Source organism: Pinus tabuliformis, chromosome 5_2 (genome assembly GCF_031772625.1).
Source record: "Pinus tabuliformis cultivar Carrire ecotype Pingquan chromosome 5_2, CPIR1, whole genome shotgun sequence".
Taxonomy (NCBI): domain Eukaryota; kingdom Viridiplantae; phylum Streptophyta; class Pinopsida; order Pinales; family Pinaceae; genus Pinus; species Pinus tabuliformis.
The window spans coordinates 984920819-984933459 of record NC_142306.1 but is presented as its reverse complement, the minus strand read 5'-3'; the positions used below and the strand labels follow the sequence as shown (position 1 = coordinate 984933459).

At 38.9% G+C, this 12641-nt stretch overlaps 1 protein-coding gene across 1 annotated transcript in view; it reads left to right on the top strand.

The window, feature by feature from the left end:
- Positions 1-12641, top strand: part of LOC149162600 (SCY1-like protein 2 B) — a 191374-nt gene that overhangs the window by 61608 nt on the left and 117125 nt on the right. Inside the window, exon 3 of the mRNA XM_089435235.1 lies at positions 9556-9666. Within this exon, the coding sequence (XP_089291361.1) occupies positions 9556-9666 (111 nt within the window). The remainder of the gene's footprint in view (positions 1-9555; positions 9667-12641) is intronic.

Genomic DNA, 12641 nt, shown 5'->3' with positions numbered 1-12641 from the left:
ACCAGATCAATGCCTGCTTCAATGACGATGGCCGATTTCAACAAAAAATTGATAGAACTTGAGCCTAAGGTGACCGAACATGGCGACAAAATCGAGGCATTGCAGGCCACAACAAAGAGAATAGAGAGTCAGCTCGAAGAGAACAAGAATGAATTTAAAAAGGATAAGGCAGACCTTTTAGCTAAAGTGGATAAAGCGATGGTGTTGTTGACCTATATTTGTAACACTATGAAGATTACACCTGATCAAATACCCTAGAATAATGAAGCTACTCAACATCTCAATTCTCCAGATTCGTCAAACTCGTTAGACTCACATGAGAAGCCCGAGTCTCCAAAGACATCTTCCACACCTAATCAAGGAAATAGTAACACAAATTTTGAAAATAGGCAGCTCTGGAATCCATACACCAATATGTCATTTTCAAATCAATACCCCTTCTTCGCTCCGCTGATAGCTACATATCAACGAAGAGCAAAGCTTGAGCTATCCAAATTTGACAATAACGAAAAATGCAGCGTTGCTTGGTTCAATAAAGCAGAAGAATATTTCAAGATTTACGGTATTGACAATGATAATGAAAAGATTAGACATGCTTCCATGAAAATGGAAGGCGAAGCATGTAATTGGCATATGTGGTGGAAAAAGACAAACACTGGCGATCAGTGGGAGGAAATTCAAAAACACGTTCTTTAAAAGGTTCCAAGGTGTCAAGGAAGAAGAATTCTTCTCAGCACTCACCAGATTACAACAAAAGGGAGATGTGGATGAATACACTCGAGAATGGGAGACTTTAGCAACACGAGTACCTGGATTATCAGAAACTCGTCTCACTCAATTGTACAGCTCGGGACTTAAACCCCATCTGTTGGACACCTAATCCTCTATGGGTTAGTGTGGAATGTGAACAACCACCGGAGTCCAAGAGACGTTGGAAGATGAATCCAACAGTCATGTACAATGTATTATAAATGAACATCTTGTGAATAGTAAAGGCAATCTAATGCTTATCTTTCATATAGCTGTTTGCATTCCATGTGAGTTTAACATGGTATCAGAGCTGCAGGAGAATTCTGGCCCTGCTCTAATTTGAGCCACTTGTTTTGTGGACTCTCTAAATGTCAGTTCTGCCTTCCTGTGTGTCAGAACTGCCATTACTATTCTTGCTGCATGCTGTCACCACTGCCCCTTGAAGGAACCGTTACAACCTTTCTGCGTACTGGTGTCACTGGTATATTCCTGGCTATAACATTCAGTTTTGTCAGCCACGCCAGGCTAGTGCTGTAGTGTAAGGCACAAGAAACTCGCATGATTAAGGGTTGTGCGAGACCGAACATTACTTCTTTTGCTGCGACTGGACTGCTCTGGCACGTTCAACTGCTCGTTCTGCATGTAATCTCCGCATCTGGAGCAGACTAAATGCTCGGAATCACTTTTGTGACCCTCGCTTTGACCCCATGCTGGAGGCTTTTGCATTTGGGTTCCAGAACTAATGTTTTCAATGGGTTTTGTTGATGATATAAGGATCCTTAGTGGCAGATGCATTAGAGGAAAGGCATTGTATTATTCAAGATTGACAGAAGGAAAAGATGTCATACCTCGAGTTGTGGTGAATACTGACAGCCTCTGCAATGCCGACACCTTTTTGCTTCAAATGAGAGCAATAAATCGATGAAATTGATGATGGAAAGCATTTTTTGGTCCAATATGTAGCGAGTAGCTTGCCATTAAGCTTCGCAACCCTATCGCTCTCCTCTCCTCCTGCACTGGAAGCCTATGCTTATGCCCATTCTGCGTGAGTCTTTGTAACTTCAACATTCTACAGAGTCATAGAACCACTCAATAAAAATGGCTCGAGGACACTTTTATTGACAATTTCAGTAACAAGGTTTTTGGTGAAGCCGACGTTTGACATACTTTGCTGGAGGCTAGAAATCCTTCCAGCTCGAGGTCCAGTGAATTAGGCGGCAAGGTGTTGAAAGGATCAACGAGCTTAGTGAAAGGACACTGGGTGAAAAAGGAGCGAGAAATTTAGATTAGTTTGATGATGTCGTTTGTATCCATAGCCATTGATCAGGTACTATAAAGTACAATTTTGGGTATTCTCCATTTTTCAGCTCATAGTGCGGTTGTTCCTCACTGTTTTGATCATTTATAGTGTGAAGTTATGTTGCGAGTTTGATTGGCCACTTAATCAACAGGTTGCCCACTCTTTGCAAACCCTTTTCTATCAATGATTCCCTCCAATGCCTTGTTGTCTTGTCACAGATAAAGAAAAATGACAATATTCTGAGATATTAGTGCCAAACTGTATCCAAACTCTGGAGGTCAATTCTGTCTCAAAATTACTGAGGTGTTGGGGCATACCATATATAGCTGCTGAAGATGCCGTAGATTTACTGATGGTTGGGTTTGGATTCCGTCTCGGGGTTTTGTATGAAAAGGACAAAAGTCTGATAAAGAAACAAGGTTACATCGACTTTCCTTATTCCTGTTCTTTTGTCACTTGATCCTCCAAGCCAATGCCGCTTGATCCTCTTGTTATAATGACGTGCTTCTTTTGCAAACTATGGATAATGCAGGGGTGCCTCCATCTTAAGACGAGAACAATAGTGAAAATAATGGTCATTGTTAATGTTATTTCTTGAACTGTAGGATGTTGGATATCCATGATTATGGTTGGAGTAAAATGGGTTATGCTTGTCATCCCTTTATATAATGGAAAATGGTGTGATATTGTAACTTAAGGACTCAAAGCATTGATGACCCACAAGAGAGATAATGGCATCAAAACCCTCAGTTTCCTTGTTTTGATGGGTTGATTTTGTATATATGAATTCTTTGCTTCTGAGTTGCTGCCATAGAAAATTTGATCCTAATTGTTGCTCCAAAGCCTACCATCAAGGCTTCATATTGTGTGTAGAAGAAGATAGTGCATAATTGCTAGAGAAGACTTTGGTATATAGTGATACAATTGAAGCTCACAATCTTTATTTGCCAGTTGTTAAGAAAAATGGCTAAGCTTGAAAGAATATTAGAGTTATTGAAAACTCTAATCAGGTCCACTGCTGACAGCACAGTCAAAATTAGCAAAGCCTCTCTTTCGGACATTCAAACCTGTCTGCAAAATGCACATGAAAAGATAGAGTTTCTGCAGCTTGAATCACAACTGTAGCAGGAAGAATTACAACAATGGAGTCATCGTTTTGAACCTGTTTCTATTCAGAACATTGAAACAGACTCCCGTAAGCAGCAAGTTGATTTAGATCCAGTGCCCAATGAAGAAGCAAAGTCACATGCATTTGCAAAAGTTCAGTTTGTACTTCCCAAGCCCATCATCAGACCTTGGGAAGAGCTTGTCCATAACAAGCACAAAACAGGTCTTGGATATGATAAGGAGGTTTCCTTTCATATTCCAGATTACTCAAAGCCCATTCAGTTTTAGAGTGCTGGATTCCTTCATGATAGTTCACCTTCAGTTGTTCCAGATTCTGCTCCTTTTCCACAGCAACAATAATAGATTGTTCAATGACAACATTGTGACCGAGTTGGCCATATGAAAGATCACTGTTTTGATCTTCATCCATGTAAGCACTGTCATAAAACCAATCATTTTTCAAACAGATGCTTCAAAAACAAACCTCCTACAAGAACAAAGATTTATCTTGGATGGATCGCTTCTTGGCAATGGGCTTCAACAACCAATAAGATATTTTGCTCATACAATAGGATTTGTTCTCGAATATTGAAAAGTCTTGCAGTTGAGATTTCTTCATCTTCTCACCTTGTATCTGATAGGGGGAGAAGTGATGATCATCTACAAGCTTCAAAGCCACATCAAGCGAGCCTGAGCCACAACCTGCCATACCAGATTCAAAGTTGTAGCCAGAGACAAAGATGCCCCTGAGCATGCCTTCGGTTGATGATCAACCTTAAGCCATCTATTTGGGGTTGAGACATCTCTTCAAAGAACTGGGGACACTTCCTCTAGTAGAATACTTCAACTTCTTGCTAGTTTTGGAAGAGTTCCAGGAATTGCATTAAGCATTCCAGAGTGGGTGGTCATCCTTAAACCACTATAGGTTGTAGACCTCCCTTTTTCAAGTTAAAGGTCTCTCTCTCCAAAGCATTAGGGACACTTCCTCTTGCAGAAGATTTCAACTTCTTGCCAGACTTGGAAGAGTTCTGGGAACAACACTAAGCGTTCCAGTGTTGGTGGTCATCCGTAAACCATCCCCCTTATACCAACATGTTAGAGAGCACATTCAGCCTAGTGTTGCCATGCATTTTGCACATTTTGTTTTACAACGCTCTTCTTGGACTCATACATACCCCTTCAGATTAAGGGGGGAATGTTGGACACCTAATCCTCTATGGGTTGGTGTGGAATGTGAACAGCCACCGGAGTCCAAGAGACGTTGGAAGATGAATCCAACAGTCATGTACAATGTATTATAAATGAACATCTTGTGAATAGTAAAGGCAATCTAATGCTTATCTTTCATATAGCTATTTGCATTCCATGTGAGTTTAACATCATCTACAAGCAGAACTTGAGCTTCATGACATTACCTCGATAGAAGTAGCAAGACAAAAAGCAAAAGCTGTTGAAAAGAAATTTGAAAATATGTTGTGGTCAAAGGCTGAAAGAGTATATTTGAGACGAAGATTTCCCCAGTCTGCGAACATGGATAATACAAAATATGTTCCACCACATCTTCGTGAAGGAGACAAAACTAACGTGGAAATGCAAAGGATGAAAGAGGGCAAGTGTAAAAGTTGTGGTGAAAAGTGGGACCCTAAACATAGGTGTGCTAAAGGAAAAGAGACCAAGAACTTGTATAATTGTGAAGCAACTAATGATTCAGGCAGTGATGAATCAGACGTAGAAGAAATCAAAGATGCCCCAGAATTCTCTCCAGAACTAGATGATGAGAGCATTCTGCAAGTATCATTATCAGCTATGACAAGTATATCACAACCCCATACATTAAAGTTAAAAGGACATATCAAGAAGAACAATGTGATGGTTTTGATCGATACGGCAGCACCCACAATTTTTTAGACTCAACCATGGTGAAGAGACTCAACATTTTCTCATTCCCCATGCCCAACATGAAGGTTATGGTAGCTGATGGTAAAAAAATTGAAAAGGTAGGGAAATGCCATAAATTCAAATTGTAGATTCAAGACTTTAATTTAGAATCCCCGTTCTACACTATACCATTAGGTGGAGTGGATGTGGTCTTAGGTGTCCAATGGCTACAAACCCTCAGTACTTACTCTGCCAACCATCAAAAGCAATTTATAAAATTTAAATGGGAAGGGAAGAAATACAAATTATATGGGTTCCAGCCACCTGAAAACCAAATTGTATCATCATCCCAGATGATGAAAATGATTCGGAAGGGAGCACCAACTTATGTAGTACAGTGTCATCAGTTAGAAATGTTAACTTCAAATATGGTCAACGAAGAATCACCAAAAGTATAGGAGCTGATTTAAAAGCACCAAAAAATATTCCAAGACCTGCTAATGAAGATGCCACCTAAAAGAGAAATTGAGCATACAATAGAGGTCAAAGAAGGATCAAATTCCATCAACATCAAACCATATCGATATCCACATCATCATAAAACTGAAATTGAGAGATAGTCCAAGATCTTTTAAAGTGTGGCATCATCCCAAAAAGTAAAAGTCCGTATGCTGCTCCAGTTGTACTAGTTCGAAAGAAAGATGGATCGTTCAGATTATGTGTCGATTATTGAGGGCTAAACAAAATAATAATTAAAAACAAGTTTCCATTTCCTTTTATTGATGAAATTTTGGATGAACTACATAGCGCTAAATACTTCTCCAAATTGGACCTAAGGTTAGGATACTACCAAATCAGAATAAGATTGGAAGATGTAGCAAAAAGTGCATTCTGAACACAAGAAGGTCATTACGAGTTTAATGTAATGCCTTTCGGTTTAACCAATGCACCGACAACATTCCAAGCTACTACGAACGAGCTATTCTGTCCATATCTATGGAAGTTTGTGTTAGTGTTCTTTGATGACATTTTAATTTACAGTAAAACTTGGAAGGAGCACCTACAACATTTGGAGAAAGTTCTTACTGTGTTGGAAGAGCATTAGTTCTATGCCAAGAAGTCCAAATGTACTTTTGGGAAGGAAGAAGTAGAATATCTCGAACATATAATATCGAAGGACGGAGTTAAAGTAGATCCTAAAAAGATCAAGGTTTCAAGGGAATGGCCCAAACCAGTTAATATCTCCAAGCTAAGAGGATTCTTAGGATTAACTGGGTATTATCGAAGATTTATTAAAAACTATGCCCATATAACCGCACCCCTATCGAACCTTCTTAAGAAGAACTCATTTTGATGGAACCATGAAGCATAAAAGTGTTTTGAAGACTTGAAGGGAGTTATGTTTAATGCCCCTGTATTGGCAACTCCAGAGTTCTCAAAACCATTTATAATTGAATGTGATGCTTCAAGTTTGGCATATGAGCAGTACTAATGCAAGATGGTCACCCAATCGTGTTTGAAAGCAGAAAGCTCAATAAGAACGAACGTCTCACGTCTACATACAACAAGGAAATGCTTGCTATTTTGCACACATTAGCCAAATGGAGACAATATCTCTTAGGAAGTAAGTTCTTAATACAAAAAGATCATAATAGTCTTCAACATCTCCTCCAGCAGAAAACGCTATCTACAGAACAACAAAAATGGATAGAAAAAATTGCTACATTTGACATGGATATATTACATAAGAAAGGGAAAGATAACGTAGTAGCTGATGCGTTGTCAAGGAAAGACGAAGAACCATCATTACTTGCAGTTTCAATGGTTGTGCTCGAATGGCTTAATGAGATTCGAAGTGAATATGCAAAAGACCCAGAAACAAGTGCTAATCTTCCTCAGAATTCATAATTTGAATGGAAGAATGATATTCTATGGTACAAGGGAAGAATTTATCTGAATGCAGATTCCAAATTTAAAATCAAGGTTCTCAAAGAGTCACATGATTCACTGTCAGCAGGACATGTAGGATTTTTAAAACCTACTATAACGCACACCAGTCATTCTTTTGGAAGGGAATGAGTAAATATATTAAAAAAATATGTAGCCGAATGCGATAAATGCTAGAGGAATAAAAATGAAAATATTATGACACCTGGACTACTTCATCCCTTAAACATTTCGAATCAGAAATGAGAGGAAATACCAATGGACTTTATTGAAGGTTTACCTCTGTCTGGTGGCAAGGATAAAATTCTTGTAGTAGTTGACAGACTTACCAAGTATGCTCATTTTATTGCAATGAGGAAAACAGATTCAGCAAAACAGATCGCTGACATATTTTGCAAAAATATTTATAAATTACATGGATTTCCCAAGGTCATTGTGAGTGATAGAGATGCCAAATTTAAGGGTAATTTATGGAAGGAATTTTTCAATCATATAGGAACCTACCTCAACATGAGTTCCGCGTACCACCCTCAAACAGATGGTCAAACAGAGGTTGTCAATAAATGTTTGAAAGCCTACCTATGTTGTTATGCCACAGACAAACAAAATAAATGGGTTCAGTGGTTACATCTCTCTGAATGGTGGTACAATTCCACTTACCACATGTCAGTGAAAATGACTCCTTTTCAAGTCTGTACGGTTACGAACCTCCAAAATGGAATGACTTTGCTATCATTGAGACGAAGTTGCCAGCTGTTAAAAACCAGCTAGAAGAAACCCAAAAAGTCGTCCAAACTCTAAAAGAAAATCTAAATAATGCAAGGAATTGTATGAAGCAACAAGTTGACTGAAATAGAACCGAGAGAGAATTTGAAGTTGGAGATTGGGTATTTGTCAAACTTCAACCATACAAGCAGCTATCTTTAAAACAAAAAGGAAAAAATAAATTGGCACCAAGGTTTTATGGACCATATCAAATCAACAAAAAGATCAGCCAAGTCGCATACAATTTAAGCTTTCCTGATAAAATTCGTGTTCATAACGTCTTCCATGTATCCTGCCTCAAAAAGGCACTTGGTGAACATCAATCAACACAGACAACACTTCCGACTTTAGATGACGAAGGAAGGGTTATTCTAGAGCCAGAAGGTATCATATCCAGCAGGGAAAGGAAGCTGCGATCACAAGTAATCAAAGAATACTTGATCAAGTGGAAGGACTTACCAGAAGAAGAAGCTTCTTGGGAGACTGAAGCGTTTCGTCAACAACATCTGTCGTTACGTATGCTTTGAGGACAAAGCATCTTTCTGGGAGGAAGGCAATGTTATATAAAAACTAATTATTCTATAAATTATTAGTTTAATTAGCGCATAGGGCATGATCAAAGATCATGCCCATTCACCAAGAGGCACATAAGGCTGTATTTTATGCTCGGGCCCCTCACTCTGTGAAGCATCCATTCATTTTTTATTAATAAAATATATATCTTGCTGATAATTGCTGAGTTCTTCTGTTCCATATATGATACATTATTAAATTATGATTACATTGTCCAATGTCATTGCATAAACTATAAGTCTATCAATTATACATGATGATGAAACATACTAACCTGAGGTTTACTCATGAATGATCACATAATGAAAGTAGTAATATCAAAAAACAGCTTTGATAAAGGAGGTTTATCATAAATATTAAATATATATCCAAAATCAGCCTTTATATATGAGGCTGCAAGTACAATGCTATATCAACAAGTATCAAACTGCGGACAATGAACACAGAGAAATAAAACATGAGCTCAATCTAGTAAACAATAAAGACTAATAGTCTTCAATCTTCATCCTCGTCATCATAATCCTCATAAAAAATAGAAGAAGAAGCATGCTCAACAATGGATGGTGGAATGGAAGATGATGATGGGCAAGAGTCTTTTTATAACTTGCGAGGGACATTTAGAAACATCCACACATTATTTAAATCACCAATAAAAAATGTTAAAAGGAAGAAAGAAAAAAGAAAAGAAAAGAAAAGTGTTTTTTTTGCCGGAAACGTGGCCGTGTGAGCCTGAAACGTGTTTCAGCCTCGTGAAACTCCCCCGCACGGCCTGAAATGTGTTTCAGGTCCGTACCAAATGCGTTTCAACGTTTTGTTTCTGTTTACGGGCTGAAATTCCCTCCTGGCCTGCATTTCCTGCAACATAGATGTCAAATTTTCAAATTAATAGTCTATTCCCTCTGGTTTTCCTTATTGCTATTTTTGCTTTGCCAGTGGATTGGAAGAATAATAACTTTGACATGCTTGTTGCCTATCGATGTTTTCCAGTATATTCCTCTGATGACTTGTATAAATAGGCACAATTTTTTAACTATCTAAAGCTGCATTTATGTTCATTGTACCCTTCTTTAATATGACAAATTGTGGCATCACCGTGCTTATGATATCATATTTTAATTTGGTGGATAAATAGCAGGAGTTACTTGGTCATTCTGTATTAAGCATCTTTAACTACCTTAGGCTTCTTATTTTTCTCTGTTTACCCACTCATGGTAGTGTTTGATGCCTAAATGCAGACAATCTTTATCACTTCCAGTGGAGCATGGAAACTTGGTGGCTTTGGGTTTGCTATTTCTGCCGATCAGGTTTCAGGAGACACAAGTACATTTCAGGCTTTTCATTTCCCAGTAAGTACATTTCTGATTCTGATAGGTTATTTGAATTTTTATGGAACAGTGTAAGAAATAAAATAATATTCCTTAAATTGTCAACATTGCTTTTAAAGGTTTATATACTATGCTTTACTATGTTATCTTACTTGATATTCCACTTATTCAGTGTACTTGATGGTCTCTAGCATTGAAATTGTTGACGGCCAATGAGTCCTAAGTGGGGATTCTATTGCAACAAATACATATTGTCCCATGCATTGTTAGCTTGTTTTGTAAATAATTAATTGGAATTTGGAACCATATTATTTTTTCTTATTTTTGTAAGATCAAAAATATTATATTACTGCTAACAACATAAATTTACAATAGTTATTGTCTCTACTGGTCTGCCACTAGGGAAACCAGACCAGCTGCATAAACAAAAAACTTTTAGATTGTTCCTATTGTTCATGATCTGCTGGTCTGACAAGATAAAAGAGTTAAAAGATCTGCAATGAAAATACTGCATAAAATAAAAAACATTGCTGCAATGCTGGATATTATACTGTGGGCATGAGCATGTGCCATGCAGTCTATCATTCTGCTGGATTGTTCCCCTGATCTGGCGGCTGAGGTTCACCATTAATGTCTGACGTTGAGGGATCTGTGCTTGTGATTCTCATGGTCAAGAGCATGACTTTCCTGTTAATGTTGTCCATTTTTTCCATAAGCTCAGCCATACAAATGATGATTTCTTGTTGAGTGTCAGCCTTGTGTGTGAGGACTCTTCCCATTAGAGTTTTTGTGTGCCAGTATATGTTGATAGTCTGCATATAAGCAAAAGCTCTGGCTCTGGTGGAGTTTCCTACATCTGTTATACAATCTCTAGTCTCCTGAGTCTTGATCCACGTGTGTGTCTGTGATTAACCTTCAGGCTTGTTTGACTTGTTCCTCTACGTCTGATATTGCTCTTTGGACAAATTCAGGGATTATATCCTTGGATCTTTCCATGGCTGTCCTGACAGAAGATTTTGCTTGGGAGCCTCGAAGAGACAGGGACAAAAATTGGGAGAGGGGGGAGGACCAAGTCGTCCCCATCTGCCATGAAGAGAGAGCCCAACAAGACAATGCCTAACCATACTGAGGTTAGGGAAATCAATGGATAGAACATAGAAGGGGAGAACGAGCTGATATGATAGAGAAGGAATAGGGAGAAACAAAGGAGGGCTAGGAGGAGGGGGAAGCTATAACAGGAGAGCAAAGCAGCGAAGGATGGGTTTGGCCAAAGGGGGGAACTAGAAAGAGCACCAACGATCAATAATGAGAAGATGTTTGGGGGCGGAATTCAGGGAGATGCAAGCAAAATGTAGCCTCCTAGATATACAAGCCCTAAAAGAGGGAGAGTAAACCAAAAGCTAAAGGAACCCATAAAAGAAAAAGAACCCGATTGAAGATGATGCAAAATTGAGATAGAATTGCAAGGAAAGAGCACATAAAAATTGAACCTGAGAGAGAAGGTCCCATTGTGAGGAATTGTGTGCAGAAGTGAGAGAAGCTTGGTGTTGTTGAGATGGACGAGAATGATCATAGCCTCTAACTCGAGATGCTCCATGAAATAGCTCTATCAAGCTAGAGTCACCAAGCTTGTTTGCTCCTTGCCATGGCTAGTTCGCTATAAATGGTTCCAAACACTTCCTGCTTGCCAAGCCCTCATCTCCTCTTCATTTCCCTGCATGATGGGCTTGCCTCGGCCTATATTCATCCATGATTGAACCCCTGCATTCTCGAATGTGTAGACCATTACATCGTCGTACCTTGTAGATTTTTCGCATGCTCCAAGCGTGTGCCGGAGTTGCAATCATAATTTTCCAATTTCATTTCGTCCTACGAGGGGGCCATGTAGGCTGCCAGGTGGAGGTGGCTTGCATCCTTTTATTGTGCCTTGGTAGCATCATCTTGTGGTTTATATGGCGTTGCAGATCGACACCCTCCTTGGGGAAATTGGAAACATATTCTAGTATAATGGAAGTATTACACATACATTTACATTTGCTTCAAATGTGGCAATGGAAGTATTACACTTGCTTCTAACTTACCTGAAGCATGACAATGGAATTTTTGTTTCACATCTTAGTAAAAAAGTATTCAATGTCTTTGGTTCCATGTCACACCCCATTCTAAGCAATTGTCATAACTAACATTCTAATTAATATGATATAAATAATATAAAACAAATAACAGTTTATGTAGCAAGTGAAAACCCCATAAATACTTCCAAAGTCCGTTATGAATGTGTTGGAATTTCCATGCACCCTAGGTCTGGTCACTGGTCTATGCCTCAGCTAGGAACACAAACACACTAGAGATGCCCAACTTTAAACCACTTTGCACAACGAAATATAACAACAAAAAAATCAACAACAATACACAAGATTTTGGCCCAAATAATGTTCCTTATTAGTCCTTCAGTAAGAAAACCTTAGGGCTCTCGTACCAGGGATCATGGCCCGTTACAAACCTTGATACAATGCTAATATACGCAATCTACCCTTTGACTGATACAACTAGGGCTGAGGTCTAGTCCATCAGGTCCTCATCTGCCCAACAAATACAAATGCACTTAGCTAGCAATGGCTTTCTTCCTTGTTGTAGACAAACTTTCTTCTCTATGCACAATAGCCCTTTGCCAACCTTCCTGTAGCTCTTAGCTAGTCCCTTCAGCAGCTACAAGCCTTTCTTTTAGCTCTCAGACTACTTTTTTTTGCCTTCTATTATTATTGGTTTGCTCCTTTAGGGTAAACCCTTTAGCCAGACTTAGCTACCTACTTGGCAGCCTTGGGCACATCCTCCAACAACAACTCCTTGCCTTGGGTTGATCCTTTGGCCCTCGGTCCGCTGCTGTTTAGCCCTTATACACCTCAGTCATCGACCCCTTTCTTCCTAACCTCAGATTACTTCATGTATGGTTGCTTCAGCCTTAGCCTTTATTGTCTTCCCTAAAAGTCCTCTGT